The following is a 16,767-nucleotide window of genomic DNA, read 5'->3' as shown; positions in this document are numbered from 1 at the left end:
GCGCAGAACTAGGGTGGGCCCGTCAGGTCGAGTCTTGTCAATCAAACCACAGCAACAGCACATCAACAGTGACGTCATAGAGATTGTTGAGAGCAGTCGAAGAAAAATAAAAATAAAAACATCGGACGGTCTTGCGCCCAGACTCGGGGGCTACACCCATCGGGAACGCTGGACGTGCACCCGCTGGACGCGCATCCGACAGATTGAGGACTCGAAGAAAAAAAGGATGAAGAAAAAGATGATTGCTCAGCTCGAGTCTGCACCCGGTTCCAAGCACCCGTGCCCAGACTCGAGGGCTACTCCCATCGGGAGCGCTGGACGCGCACCCGACAAAACTTTTTTGCACTCCAGGATCATGCCCGGGGACTTGATTCTGTGTAGGGTAACGTTGTTTTGCCATCGGTAGTTAACCAGCAAAAGTTGGACACGTTGCTCATTATCCCTTGCAAGCGGAAAATATATCGGATGACCTATGAAGACCTGCAGAAAACTTCGGCAGAGAAGAATGTTCGAGTAGTACAACTTGAGTCTACGCACGGATTACAAGCATCTGTACCTAGACTCGGGGGCTACTCCCATCGGGAGCGCTGACGCGCACCCGACAGAAGAAGATGATGCTGATTCAAGATGAACAAGATCAATCAAGGAGAAGAACATTAAAAAGAAGCATGCTTCAGTCTCTACCCGAACTATGTTCGGCTAGATACTCGGGGGCTACTGACATGGGCATTACCCTTCGGGTAACCGACATTGCCCTATCCAGTATTAACTAGTTGGAGGCCCATGAAGGCACTTGGAGGCGAGACGGGCTACCAGGATGGCGCACCAGAAGATTCCTTGACGGGCAAGACAAGGAAGCAGCCGAACAAGGAAAGATTAGATTCAAAACTACTGTAAACCTAGTCGTACTCGGTTGGACCTCTTGAGACCTGGCCCCCTATATAAAGGCCAGGAGAGGGGCTGCCGAGGGACACAATCAATCTTAGCAGCTTTGGCCACCAAAAGTCCAGAGCTAGGTCACCATAGCACTTAGCCTCTCGACGAGATCTCAGCCGAACTATTCGGCACCCCATTGTAACCCAATATCTTCATAATCAAGAACAGACAGGCAGGACGTAAGGGTTTTACCTCATCGAGGGCCCCGAACCTGGGTAAATCGCTCTCCCCGCTTGTCTGTGAACCGATGTCTCGTGTCAGCTTGTAGGATTTCATCAACCCTAAGCCCCAATCGGAGGGCATTGCCGAGGAGTACCCTCGACATCAGGATCAGTGACACCATCGTAGCGGTCAGTGAAGACCTCCCTGCTAGAAGTAGAGTCGTTGCTGATGGAGTCGTAGCTATTGTAGCTTTCTGAGTCACCGTCCAGATCGGATCCCGTGAATGACCCGAACGTCATGTTCTCGAACAGATCCTCGAATGCCCTGCCGTGGGCGAGCTTGGTGCAGCTTGACTGGGAAACTTCATCACCTGCCTCAACAGATGTTGTCGGCGATCTCAAGAAGTTGGACTTGGCCGCAGACGGTCCCGAAAAAATCGATGCCGAAATACGGTGCGATCCTTCCTTCCCGACGAGGAAGCGAAAGCTCCCGAACGTCATCTCCGTCGAGTTCTCCAGGTAAGCGTATGCATGCACACGAGCAGGATCATGAGGAACAAAATCGACGAGATCGGGTTGCGGTCCTTTACCTCCTTCCATGATGTTTCTTGCTGTTGACGACGATGTTGAACGTGCCATCGAGATCAGGACCTTGTCGCCTCCAATCTCCACAGACGGCGCCAATTGACAAAGGATTAACTTGTCAATGCCTACGGATTGTAGACTTAGGGTTCTGTGGAAAGTAGAGGGCAAGTAGATCTCGAGGGTTTTAGCCAAAAAGGTGCTCGACTAAAGATTACAGTGGTTCTGTTGACAATAGATTCGATCCATTTCTTTCTCCCTCAGCCCTCCTTTATATAGTAGATGGGGCCGAGGCTTTCCGTGTCGTACAAGATACAAATTACAAGTGGCTTACGGGCCTTTCCTATATGGCTATCGTATTCCTGTTACATCTCGATTTTCCTTATACATAGTTCTTTGGGCTTCCGAGCTTTTCTATCTTCAGGTCCATGGGCTTCTCGTCCTTTACATATAACATGGGTACCTTATACGGCATGCATGATAGGCATACCTATGTCAACAATGTATAGAATACATAAAAAAGATGGTACCAAATCAAAGATCTGGTTGTCCTGAGCCTCCCATGAAAACATATTCAATAGTATAAGAAGATAAACCTTCAAATATGAAAATGAAAATGCAATCAGTACATAAAAACCAAGTCAAATATTTCATAATGGATGCAAAAGATGAAACCTTAATTCGGACGAGGTAAAATGCCTTTGCGCGAGCGATAACCTTGAAATCTCTCTATTATCTTTGACTCTTCAATACTAACAAATACATCTCGCTCAATGTAACAAACCATTCTATGATTCATCCAGTCATCACCCATCTTGTTCCTCAACCCAGTCTTGATAATGCTCATTGCTGAAAAGGCCCTTTCCACTATTGCAGTTGCAACCGCTAAAATCAATACTAACTCAAAAAGGTGATAAACCAATGGGAAAGTTGTGTGCATATCAGCTAGAACCATCTTCATGGCAAGATGACCAAGATCACTACAGTTCATAAAATGAGAATCAGCTCTTGCTTCCAGGATAAATGAGTCTAATTGGTTTCTAAGGACAAAATAAACTTCACATGTAGAGAAGTCAACAACATACATATTAGCAAGCTCAACTAACTTGTCTTCATTATAATTGGCAAACGAATTCCTAGGATCAAGACAAGCTATGCATCTCAACAACTGAGTAGATCTTTCAGCGAAGCGATTGTTTAACTCAACAATAATTTGATCATGCATCAAATTGAATATTTCATTTCTAAAAATAATGATAGTAAGTTACCATTTGGCCACCCAATTCCTTGAACGGCCATTATAAGTTCTTGTATATTCCATATTTGGCACTACAATGGTGTGTTTGAGACAAAAGGCATTTACCTCTTTTAGGAGCTCATCCCAAGCATCTTGCCTTATCTCTTGAACTTTATCTAATGTGGTTTTAATCAATCCCACGACACACACAACGGTCTGCTTTTTCTTTTGGAAGCAATATGATAGATCCCTAATAATCTAATCATAATATGCAATATGAGAACAAATTCAAATGTTCCCATGTTCTTTATCAACCCCCCAGTTGTGCTTCTTTGTGCAACATTTTTTGCATCAAGGAATAAATTTTCTAATACCTTGAGAACTGGTTTCCGCATCAAAACAAGTTGGCATAATGTTCGATGATGCAATTCCCATCGTGTATCACTAGGTCTTGCAAGGTCAGTTAATTGGTTTTTCCCCTTCCCACCAACAAGAACTCCTGCCTCTAACTGGCGCACAATTTCATCATGATGCTCTTGGACCAATTGATCATGTCTTCTACATGAAACATTAACAATGTTGGCAACCATGCTAGTGTATTCAAAAAATTCCCTTTCTGATGAACAACACTTTGCAACAACAACAACTAATTGACATTGATGGGCAAAGTAGTGTATATAATGAGCATATGGATTTTCGTCCAAGATCAATCTTTGCAACCCGCAAAATTCCCCTCTCATATTCGAAGCCCCATCATAACCCTGCCCCTCAAATTAGACATAGATAAGCCATGAGTAGAAAAAAAATACCATCCAAAGATGCCTTGAGTGAAGCTGCCCTAGTATCAAGAACATGCTCAATTGCAATGAATCTCTCAATCACCTCCCCTGTTTTGTTGACATACCTACATAAGAGAAAAGGAGCTTGATTAATATGTAACAATTTTTACAAAAATATAAGTGCAACACACATGCATACAATACAAGTCAAGGCTTCTACCTCAAACACATGCCCATTTTCTCCTTAATATATGCATCTCTGGACTCATCAACAAAAAGGAAATTTTACTATCTCCAATATCCTCAATAATATCTTTGGTGGTCTCTTGTGCACAAGCCTTGCACAAGTCCAATTGTATCTCATGTGAAGTTAGCTTATGGTTCTCCCCGGCATCGCCGATCAGTTTTGCTGCCTTTGAATCTTTTTTCGTGTACCATTCCAACATATCCTTAAAGTTCCATTTATTCTTTGAGCTACTAGAATCATCATGTCCATGAAAAGCAAGACCCTATAAATGAAAAAATTTGACAACACCCAATATAATCAAGAGATGAGCTTTGTATTTTTTTGTCACTATTTGTGCCACGATCAATCACATGTGGAAGATTTTTCCTCTGATTTTTGAAAGCCATATATAATGTTGTCTAGCTTTATTATGAGAACTATCATGTTTACCAACATGGTGAGTAAGAACACTAGGCCCATCCTTTGATGTTTTTAACCCATTCTTAGTGAATGCTTCAATACCATAGTTTTCAGCTCTTGGTTTCTTCAAAAGAAAAAAATAAAAGCAAAAGGCAACATTTTTTGCAACCCTATAACCACACGGTGGAGTTGGGATACAAGGCACTACTTTACTTTGCAGGATTGCTTGAAGAAGAGGAAAAGAGACACGTCTAAGCCAATTTCTCGAGAGTTAGATATAAACCCTCGAGTCACCCTTGTGGGGAAAAAGATTCACTGACTACAACACTCTCCTCTAGAGTCCCAGCGTCATCACATACCTCAAATTACACTATCAAAAATCTATAGCCAATGTTGTGAAGTGCATTACAATCCAGGGTTTTTGGTCCAAGCTTCCAAGTTTGTAAGTAGGAGAGTTTCAGTCTTTTCCTTTCCCAATCCTCGACCAGATTAATGGTTTTGTTCATGGTAACACAATTTAGGAGATGTCACACAATCATTCTCACCTTCCCCCACCATGCCTTGGATAGACCCGATGTATCTAACATGGCATTAGCCAAATACTGGTTAATGCCACCCCATTTGGTTGAGGTGGGTAGTGAGGTGTCTTATCAAGGATAATACCAAGCTCCACACAAGAATAATCAACATCATTGGAAAATACTCTCCACCACGATCGGTCCTAAGCCGTTTAATCTTTCGATCAAGTTGGTTTTCTGCTTCGGCTTTGTAGATTTTGAAGTGATCAAAAGCTTCATCTTTAAATTTCACAAGGTACAAATAACAATATTAATGTGGGACCCAACAACAAAGGTGTAAGTGACCTGTGTGACTCAACCAACCGATATACATGTACTAGACATGTACACGGTCTATAGTGAGAGAATGCCCAATGTAGATTCAAAGTACACAAGATGCCCGATAGAAATTTTGAATTATCTGGGCACATTCATGCATGTAAAGGGGTGGGACTAAAGATTATTCCCACATTATTAGTTGAGAGAGATATGGATTGGTTTATAAGGGGGTTGTTTAGTATTTATAAGTGAGTGAGAAGAAATAGAGCCCTCGCGCACTCCTCCTCCTCCTCCTCTTCCTCCTCCGCCGCTCACCTTGCCTCGGCACGACTCGTCGTGGGTTGTGGGAATCTCACCGAGCCGAGATCCTATCTCTGCCTCTTGTTTATATTTTTGCTATTATGTGATTATATAAAATGAAAAAGATACGATAGGGGTTTTCCCCTATGGTTCCATGTTCAAATAAAATATATTTCTACCATTCAGGAAATTAACTATGTTATTGATTACGAGTCATTAATGATGCATTAACACGGTTGTTTCGTTTCTAGATTTTCTAGATTGCGCCGACTCGGATGTGGGTTCTGCCCCCATGAACTTCCCAAACCGCACTATATAAACATTCATGCAAACCCTAGCCTATACGAGACACATATGCCATTGTCTTCTTCCAGAACCTTGCGCCACTTCAATCCATCATCTTCCTCATCCTTTTCTTCATTGTGCAGCGAATGATGGGATAGTAGGCCCGCCTCTCATAGACTTGTACGGGTCACGGGTGATCAGGTTTTTTGGGGAGCTCTTGCGTGGGACTACTGGCAACATGATGTCGTCAAATGACTAGTTCCCAAACGACCACTTCTTCCTGGACGTCAACGACCTCTTTGACAACCTCAACATGGGTGACAATACCAATTCTATTGTTGTTGCCACAGCCACAACAACCGTTGCACCGTCTGTGATCCTCTCATTCCTATTCTAGTTTTACTAGAATTTCAATTTGTGGTATTTGTGGTAGATGTGATCGCTTTATCTTGTCTAGATGTGATTTTTTCATCCACTCTGCTAGTTTGCTTGATTAGCTTACTTACTGTTTATGTAGTCATGATATTTTTTATCTACTCTTTTCAACGAGAGTTAAATTTTCTTTAGCAAAAGTATATTGAAAATGAGTTTTGAGGTGATGTTAAATTTTCTACAAAATCTAGGGCATCTGTAATTCAAAAGGATTTGCATCGGGGTTTTGGAGGACTCTGATCTTTAGGAATTTTTCTTATGGTAGTATTTAAATTTGTAGGATCGAATCTTATAGGATTTGTTTCTAAAGAACCTTTTTGCATTAAGTTTCATAGGAAATCTAACATCCACTCAAATCTTTTTTAATCCTTTGTTTTTTTGTATGATGAAATCAAACAAACTTTGGTGCATATGAAGTCATGTATGAGTAGACTTGGCATGACATTGAAAACCTACAATTATCATATTCTTGTGTTTTTAGAATCCCAGGTATCAAAGAGGCAGTAGTGTGAAGGATTCCTTAGGAAAATACCCTATGAAATTCAAATTACAAATCAAATTAAATCCTAAAAAAATCCTGAATCAAAGAGGCACTAAAACCTTAAAAATCCTTTGTTTTTTTTTTGTGATGAATCAATAGACTTTTGTGCATCGTAAATCCTCCAAGATTGTAATAGGCATGACATTGCATTCTTGTATTTGTGAATCCCGCAGATAAAAAAGGTCCTCAAACAATACATATATAGGATTTGGGGCCCTGTATGGTAGCCCATGTTGCAATATTTATCGATGATCCTACGCCATTCAACTTAGAATTGGAGAAACAAGATATTCAAAACAATCGGTTAGGAGATAAGCCTCTCTGCAAGTCATCTCAATATTTTTTGGTATATTAATAATATTGATAACCCCTATCAATGCAAGGATGGACTCAACTTGGATTGTTCATTGGAGAAATTTGGTAGCATATTGGGATTTATTTTAGGGGCTTTTGGGCAAATCCAACTCCAAGAGGGAGATGATGTAGTCTCTTGGTCACTGGAATGATCCAATTAGTTCTTTGCCATCTCACACTACTCCATCCTCCATTAGGGAGTGAAAGTGCATGGAGTCCCATGTGTGGTTTCGGTAATTAATGATAATCTCTATGTACAAATATTTTCATTGAGTTATATTTGAAGGGCTTTGCCATAAGTAATATTTGAAGACCATAAGTTGGATTTAAAGACCTTATGTAGGATCCAAGGTTATATTTGAAAACCATATGTTGTATTCAAGGTCAAAAGAAAAATAAATTAAAATAAGATAAGATAAATTTCTTGGGTGATGTACAAAGGAAGGCATGCTCAAGTTATGCGTTAATCCATGTAAGGTCAAGACCTCGAGAGTTTTATTGTTAGAGAATAATTCAAGATATTGATCTAAGTTGAGGTCACAATAAACTCATGAGTTGAGTTATAGTTTATCAAGAGCTAGAGCATGCATTCAAGTGCATGATTATTTATGTACCTCGATATATTGAGATAGAACATGAGAATATACAAGGTTGACCAAGTCATAGAGAAAATGAGGATTCAAGATTGGCCAACGCACAAAGCATAGACAATACACCACGCGGGATCTTTGATCTCATGGTATGGTAATCATGTATCAATTGTGCTTTGTAACATAAACCATGACCTATGTGTTTTTTGTATGATTGTTGGGTATCTTTCCATGTGTGTTCATTAAAAATAAGATTTCACACAACACATGATAAGAAGTTGAAGTTCAAGATGAACATCTCCGAAATATCATAGGCTTGAAGCCATCATATCATTTGGTGATAATGGATGAGAATGTGTGTTTTAACGAATATATCCCATAGTGGTGTATGGGGGATAAACTACAAGTCTTCACCGAGCAACAATGACCAGTTGAAGCATCCAGTTTGAAGAAAGTATAAAGCATCATCATCAAGATCAAGAAGGATTCTCAAGGAAAATTTATATCCTTGATATGTTTACCTTTTACTGGTCTCAAGATTGTTGGTTGGAGACCAGGTTATAGGATACATATATAGCTGGACAATAAAGAGAGGCTTTCTATTGAGTAGCTTTATCACATCGTCTTAATGAGCTCAATCCTTTGCATAATTTGCATCTCCATACTTTTCCTTTCTTGCTGTTTATTTTTTGAGTTTTATCTCTTGTTTTTATATTTAGAAAACTCTCATTTTATCAAAACCGGATTTTGTATGAAAAAATTATTGCATTTTTTATGTTCGAGGTTTTGTGGATTATTATTTTTTAGATGGGTAAAACCTTTCCCCTTGAGTATTTATACTTCTTTGCTTGTATTTGGTGTTTATCTACACAAAGTTCTAGAGATTTTTGCCATCTTCAAAACAAGACCAAGTTTATTAAAACTAGAGTTTAGATGCAAAATTTATTGTGTTTTCCCTGTCAGAGTTTTCTGTTCTATGACATTCGGATTCAATTTGAACTTCCAAATAAATCCAAATGGTTTATATTTTTTCAATAAGAATATGAGAAGATTTGAGATGAGGTCTCGGAGATTCATGATTCGTTTGAAACTAGCTCGAATCTTGTTATGAAATTCCGAGACGATCAGATTTGGTCCAAAGTCCAAACTGAATCTAGACAACACAAAGACTGCTCTAATGGTCACCTTTTAAGGGGCTATAAAAAGGGTCTTATTCCGGATAGTTTCTAGGATTCGTGAGAACGAGTTCTGCCACTATTGTTGAGGTCCGAAATCTTGAGTTCAGTCCATTCCTAGAATGTTTTTTTGCATCCTTTTGACCGGTTGAGAGAGGACATATAGGTCTACATTCTACACCAACCAATTCCTCCTCTTAGTGGGGGGAACTCATTGGATCTAGATCTTGGTGTGAAGCATTTGAGTGTGAAGCATTTGAGCACCATTGATGTTATTGCTTTGCATTCTTGCTTAAGTGTTGATATCTCCATTATGATTTCTCGAGTGAGAACCATGAGCTTATTACTCTTGGAGGGTGATCTCCTAGTTGGAACTCTTCCTCGAAGATTTTGAAGAGGGTTGAGCTTCTCATTTTTGGTGTTTCTGAAGTAGTTGTGGAGCTTTCTATCTCCGGAGTGGGAAAACTCTAGCCATAAGAAGGAGACCTAACTCCATGCAGGGGCTCAGAGAAGAGGTGGCTTCTCGTAACGTTCAAGGGTCTTTTGTGGTAACCTGCATTTCTCCAAGTTCATTAGCTTACTTACAAGTAAGTGAAGACCGAGATACATGTTTGTCTTCGTGTGCCTCAATTACCTCTATGCACTAGTTTATTTGCTTTTGATAGCCGTCGAGCTTGATGTTTTTTATATCTTGTTTATCACTTGTGATATATGTCTTGTGCTATCTTGTTTTTCTCTAGTCGTTGTCGGTGAAGATATTTTAATCCTAGCTTATTTAGTTTTTTTTTGCTTGAAACTATAAATCAGTTTAATTTCATATTTATTCAAGGCAAATCCCTAACTATTTTTAAAACGTCTATTCTCCCTATCAAGGCGACATCTCGATCTAAGTTCTGAGTTTGCAGGTTTCGGAAGGTGAGGGTTCCGATGAAGATAAAAATATTTCTAAAAGGATTGAGACAGTCGGCTAGAAAGGGAGGGGGTGAATAAGCAACTATAAACTTTCAATTTATTTTTAAGTTTGGGAACAATAATAAGATAGATTGTCTACATAATGAAACTAGGTGGGCAACCTATATGATATGGAAACAAGTTGTCATACAATATACAAGTAGCAAGATATGATAGACAATTAACCAAGCTAGTGTAAGTAAGTAAATAATATAAATAACTACAAGGTGGAGACGATGATCTATCCTGGAGATCCCTCCTTTGTGGGGGTACATCTAGTGTGGCAGCATAGTGATCACAAATAGCCTCAATGGCTCAATATATTCTACTTATGCCCTTGCACAATACAAGGTTCCATGATCCACTATGTAGTGTCTTTGGAGGTGGCAACCGGACCTTCAAAATAAGGTGCGGTAATCTCTAGTACCAAATTGGAGGCTCCCCAAAACAACACGAAGATCAACAACACAAAGAGTGGTATTTATTGTGACCACTCCGTCTATGGTGTCCGAATACCCAAGATTAATAAGATCCACAAGGAATAGTAGGGGAACCAAAATTCCTTTGGTGGGATGGTAGATCTTGGTATTCTCACCCAAATTCTTGAGCATCAACAAGTTTGGTTGGCTAGGTGAGAGGTCTAGAGAACTAAAACTTTGGACACAATGGATGAGAGAGACTATGTAGGGTAGCCTCTTTTTGGGGAAGAATATGCTTTTTTATAGATGGTCTTCCAATCTTACCGATGGGAAAATTTGTAGGTCGAATGTTCTGGGTAAGCGGCCAGAAGTTCAAGTGGCCAGAACATCCGGAACAACTTATGTCCCCTTAACAGAGAATTTCACCAATGTGTGGAAACTTCAACTCGAAGGCCTAAAGGTAGGACATATATTTTTGGCCACGGAAACTTTTGGGGCGCAGACATCAGAATATCTGGCCTTGAGAATCGAAACCTACACTTGGCGGCATTTTAGAGGGTCTCTATCAAAATCAAAATCGAGGCTCGGTGAGAGCAATATAACTTATGTGTAAGTGATTTTATTTCACCCATACCTTCCAACATGGACCCCTAGTGATAGTACGATTTTCTTATGACTCAAATAAATAAAAAATGTCGATAATTGTCTTCTATGTTTTCACTTTTGAGGGGTTTTCAACCATCTTGTTCAATTCATCAAATATGCCTATAACACTTAATCACATGGCTAGTTCACAAATATTTTTTCATTAAACACCAAAACCTCTCAGGGATGAAAATGCGCTTTCACTTCCTTTGGGAACTTCTTAGGGTACACTTACTTTGCGGAGACCAAGTGTAGAAGCACCATGATCCTGGTGATGGGTGATGTGCCTCGTGTGATATGCCTTAAGATATAAAGATCTCTTCTTTTTCTTGCATAATAGCTCAATTTTCTTGGGGTTATGTGAGGGAAAATTTGGGTTGCGGGTGCAGTAATGCTACATCTACGCGCAACATTTTGCGGAATCTCACTTACGCGCACACATGGAGAGAAGGTGGATGCATTCCCACCCTGAAATCACGGAAGGAAACCAGAATTGCACGAACCACGGGCGGCCACATCATTCCGTAACATGGTGTCCGTAACTCTAGCATTTTCGTTGCGGGTGGGTACCTAGTCATTCTTAGACAATTTATCCACCCTCGTTACTCGTTAGGGTATTTACGGACAACCCATGTGCTTCCCATGGGCAGCCTTTGTCGCGACAACTTTGGCCCATTATGGTTTGAGCGTAATATTTCTCATTTTAAAGCTTGTTGAAAGTAGATGTGACGAGTCTTTTTATTTAAATGTTCGTCCTGTCATTTGAATGTTCATCGAAATTGAAGTTGTGAAGTTTCCTTTGAATATTCTTTCCTTTGAATGTTCTTTCATTTGGATGTTGATCAAGCTCTAGAGTGATGCTCATTCCGATGAGAATTAACAAAACCGTAACTTCAATTTAGCAAGGCCGCTTCATATCAGTTTTTGGGGAAGTGTGGAAGCACTATCCTATTCTCCATGTATGGATTTGAAGAGATTAATATCCCAATATTAGGTCTACTATTTTAGGAATTAGAGAGATACTGTCTATCTTTTAATGGTATGAAATTGTCACCAATTTTGAAATCAATTACGTACATAAGGTATGAAACTTTACTACTCCCTCCATTTTTATTTACCCCGCGTTTTGGATTTAGAAAGTCAAGATTTATAAATTTTGACCAAAGATAAAGCAAAAAATATCAACATCTATAATTGCATAGTTCCATAATAAAAATACATGTCAAGATGATTCTAATGGTACTAATTTTATATGTTTGATATTAATATATTTTCCTATATTTATAGTTAAATTTTGTATAGTTTGACTTTGACTAAATCTAGAATGCAGGATAAATTGTGGTGCACGTTAATGAAATTCTCCGGACCTTTTTTATACACGATATCCGAAAGCCTCAAGTGTAGCCCGGGCTACATGTAGCCGGTTTTATTTTTCTTCATTCAAACTTTAAAATGTTTGATTTTGAAGTTTCAGAAATTTTCGAAAAAAATATGTAGAGGTAGAGAATGTTGTAATCTATTAGTGTGTAAATTTTCATATCAAAATATATTATATTTTGCCCTCAGTAAAAATAATAAAATCTCACAAAATGACAAAATGTAGATCTAAGTGTACTGTTTGTTACTGTTCACCAATGCTGAAATTAAGATTTTTTATTTTTTCTAAGCCCAAAATACAACACATTTTACTCTGAAATTTACACTTGTAGAGTACAATATTGTCTACATCACATTAATTTTTCGATTTTTTTTTACATATTAAAATGAAATTTTCATAGGTTCAAAAAATGTCCTTCATGTAGCCCGGACTACAAAAGTCCATTCTCCACAATATCATATTATGTAGTACTACTCGGGACTGATGTTTTGGCACATGGGAGCGTATGCTCCCTTTATTTTGAAATAAATGTTAGACACATTTTAAAATGTCAAAAAATGAAATAAAAATTTCGCACATACATCTTCATGTGCTACGCGCTCACAAAGTCGTTCCATGAAAAATCGACATGTCATGTGACGTGTGTAAAAAAGACAAAATTCGGTGCTGAAACAAAAACTTGTCACAGTATAATTTTTCTCTTTTTCGCTTAGACTACAAAAAATATCATTTTTTCGTGAAACTTGACGAATACACATATATTATGGAGATGTACATGTAAATTTTTTTGTCACAATTTTTTAACACTTGGAAATATGTTTTTATGGTAGAGGGATCATACGCACCCGGGAGCCGAATTGAGTTTCTCATATCGGATTGCACATGTGCACTTTCTATATAAACGTTAGGGAGAACGACGCGAGGTTCTTAAACCTAATTCCTGTTCACACACCCACAAGAACCATGACTCCGTGACGTACCGCCGCACCGCCGGCGCCGACCATGGCGTTGGAGGGCAACGCTGCCGCGGCCGCGGCTAACGGTCATGACGGAAGTCGTCGGCGACATGTGCTGGTGTTCCCGCTGGCATACCAGGGCCATATCAACCCCATGTTCCGGCTGGCTGGCATCCTCCACGCCCGCGGCTTCGCCATCACCGTCTTTCACACGCACTTCAACGCCCCGGACCCGGCGCGCCATCCGGAGTACCGTTTCGTCCCCGTCCCGGACGGCGTGTCCGGCCCCGCCCCCGTCGCCATGGAAGACGTCGTCTCCCACATCTTCGCGCTCAACGCCGCGTGCGAGGCGCCCTTCCGTGACCGCTTGGCCGCCGTCCTGGAGGAATACTCCAGGGACGCCGTGGCATGCCTCATCGCCGACGGCCACCTTCTGTCCATGGTGCAAGTGGCCACGAGGCTCGCCGTGCCCACTCTCATCCTGCGCACCGGCAGCGCCGCCTGCTTCTCCTGCTTCCTCGCTTACCCACTCCTCATCAACGAAGGCTACCTACCGGTGCAAGGCACATACAGCTCGCAACGTGAATTTCGTGCATGTATCAGATCAATTCAGTCCGTGTACTGATCGATCTATTCTTCTTCTTGTTTGTTTATTTGCTTGCACTGCAGAGTCGGAGCTGGAGACGGAAGTTAGCGAGCTTCCGCCGTACAGGGTGCGCGACTTGATGCGAGTCGGAAACCACGACCTGACACGCGAGCTGCTGGAGCGCGCTGTCGCGGCCGTGGACACGTCGGCCGGCCTCATCCTCAACACGTTCGACGCTCTGGAGCGGCGCGAGCTGGAGAAGCTCCGGCAAGATCTCACCTTGCCAGTGTTCGACATCGGCCCGCTCCACATGCTTTCCCCGGCCGTGGAGAGCAGCCTGCTGCGGCAGGACCGGAGCTGCCTGGAGTGGCTGGACGCGCGACCGCCGGCGTCGGTACTGTACGTGAGCTTCGGCAGCCTGGCGTGCATGTCGCCGCGAGATCTGGTGGAGACGGCGTGGGGCATCGCAGGCAGCAACGTGCCGTTCCTCTGGGTAGTCCGCCCCGGACTGGTCGCCGCCGCCGGGGAAGAGAACGAGGTTACGGTGACGCGGCTGCCGGACGGGTTCGAGGCGGCTACGCGCGGGCGCGGGACGGTTGTGGCGTGGGCGCCGCAGGAAGAGGTCCTACGGCACCCCGCCGTGGCCGGGTTCTGGACGCACTGCGGGTGGAACTCGACGACGGAGAGCGTGTGCGAGGGGGTGCCGATGCTGTGCCGCCCGCACTTCGGCGACCAGATGGGGAACGCGAGGTACGTGGAGCACGTGTGGAGGGTGGGCTTCGAGGTCGGCGGGGAGCTCGAGAGGGGCGCGGTGGAGGCGGCCATCAGGCGGCTCGTCACCGGGAAGGACGGCGCCGAGATGCAGGCCAGGGCCGGCGAGCTGAAGAAGGCGGCTAAGGAGTGCACCGGCGTGGCCGGTTCGTCGCACCTGGCCATCAATAAGCTGGTCGATCACATGCTGTCCTTGTAGAATGTTACCGTTGTGGCTAATTTAATCGTGCTTTTAGTTCTATTCTAAGCGTCCTTGTTGTTTGACGATGATCAGGATGCATGTACTGTCAGTCTGTCAGGTCTGAATATGTTCATTAAGTACGATATAAGTTGTTTTGCCTTGGTTCTCAGTATGTTTGCAGATGGTTGACTTGACGCAACTCTCCCACGATTTGTGCTGTCATGTACAAATACAAGTTTAGAACAGTCAATGTGAGTCTGCTTTTGGGATCTTCAACTTGTAACCATTTTTTGATTCCACTGAGTGAAGGTCAGAAAACTCACTGTATTTTTTGCTAAATGTACACATTTTCCAAGCTATAAATTTGGGTTTAGCGATGTGCAACTTTAGGTTACTGAGAAATAAGGGTTGTTAGTCAAATGAGATGATGTGATAGTTTTAAAACTCCACTAGCCTGCGGCAATTGGCAACATAGTTTTATGGCACTAGACATCCACAATCACTTTGAAAATCCTACCGTTCTAACTCATCGGATTGGTTTTCTAAATTCTATGGTTTGTTCATTATTACTTTTCTACTTGAACCCTAATATTGTGTGGTAGAGCAGATGCGACTAAATGGGAAGTTGCCATGTGGCAACCTGACACCGTGGCAAATTTCATCGCCGTTGATTCCCGAGATGGTATGGCTAGCAGTTTTTGGCATCGTGGATCCAAACAAAACAGAATCGACCGTTATAAAATACATGTGCATGCCAACTAAGAATTTCTATATATGCTTTCCGGCTTCCCTCATCCCCTCGAGTCATGCTCGGCAGAAGTGAAATACTCACGAAACAATTATGTGCCATGTGTTTTAATGTTATTTTGAGGCACCCTCAAATTCTCATAAAGAAAGAGACATTAATGTACTACATCCTTTGAACTTCTAAAATTTCATAATACCCATAGTTATAAATAGCCGGCTATAGCCCTTCGGAAAGGTGCAGTTAGTGCAATAGCCCGCTAAAGGGTGGCTATAGCGTGCTATAGTCTCGCTATAGCATTTTTCGTTGGTTGTAGCTATATCCAATAGCCCATAACCCGCCATTTAAAACCCTGAAACAAGAACATGATGATATTTTTCTTTTGAGAGAAAACAAAGATTTTGGGCTTGTGCAAAATAAGAAATTTTTTGTTTTCACCCTCACACACCGTGACAACACACACATTTGAGGCCGGGAGCTCCAACGAAAGTATGATTTTTATTTACTTCATGGAGCGTGGAACAGATGGTTTGTCACCGAGCGCGTATACATGTGAATGCACGGTACACCTTATAGCATCGACTACGAATGGTCCGCGGATTTGAATGTATGTACAATGTTGGAAATATGTTTAATTAAGTTTAATATATCATAAATATCTGATACCAATCTAATCACATACCATAACTAGAGATGCAAGTTTGTACGTGGGTACAAACTAGCATATCAATCATATTTGCATATGTGGCAAACAAAATCACGAATAATGAAATGATCAACACAAATGTGTGAGGTCGAATGCAGATGAGCAGTAGTAAGCCCGGGAGATCATGGTGGTGAAGTGGTCCTCGCGAGGAGTGATTGTAGCCGAAATAGTCCAATCTGCGACATTGTCCTACGTCAAATAGCTTTTTTTTATTGTCCTATGTAAAATAGCTGATCGGTGAGGTAGTTGATGTAGCTAGCAGCGACGCCACATCGCACCCGAAAAAACTGATATTCACCTCATGCATGTTCACCGTCGGATGGTGGTGGTTCGGAACGTTTGCTATCTTGAACATCCATGCAAGCGACCATGGGGAGAAGGAGGGAGCTAGAGAGAGAGATGAACTGTTTGTCCTCCTCGGAGAAAAAGTGTTCGACCATGAATAAATTTAGAAGTGCTCAAGTGGAGTATAGTTTAGCGCAATTACTTGGCTAGGTCAGGAAACACGACGTGATGCGGGTGGCAACGGGGAAGTTCGTTGATCTCATTTCTCACGCGGGAGTAGAATAACTCGC

The 16,767-nt window shown here is 41.8% G+C and overlaps 1 protein-coding gene and 1 pseudogene across 1 annotated transcript; one reads left to right on the top strand and one right to left on the bottom strand.

Moving 5' to 3' along the window:
• Nucleotides 1-2,355: 2,355 nt before the first annotated feature.
• On the bottom strand, nt 2,356-11,133 carry LOC139830822 (uncharacterized; annotated as a pseudogene).
• A 1,998-nt stretch (nt 11,134-13,131) lies between these two features.
• Nucleotides 13,132-14,910, top strand: LOC127292054 (DIMBOA UDP-glucosyltransferase BX8). The gene is made up of 2 exons (XM_051321404.2): nt 13,132-13,766; nt 13,873-14,910. Exons 1-2 carry the CDS (start codon nt 13,250-13,252, stop codon nt 14,757-14,759), a joined length of 1,404 nt encoding a protein of 467 aa, XP_051177364.1. The 5' UTR covers nt 13,132-13,249; the 3' UTR covers nt 14,760-14,910.
• The last annotated feature ends 1,857 nt before the right edge of the window (nt 14,911-16,767 follow it).

Source organism: Lolium perenne, chromosome 4 (assembly GCF_019359855.2).
Source record: "Lolium perenne isolate Kyuss_39 chromosome 4, Kyuss_2.0, whole genome shotgun sequence".
NCBI lineage: Eukaryota > Viridiplantae > Streptophyta > Magnoliopsida > Poales > Poaceae > Lolium > Lolium perenne.
The sequence above is the reverse complement of the archived record's forward strand: the minus strand, read 5'-3'. Positions and strand labels throughout refer to the sequence as shown.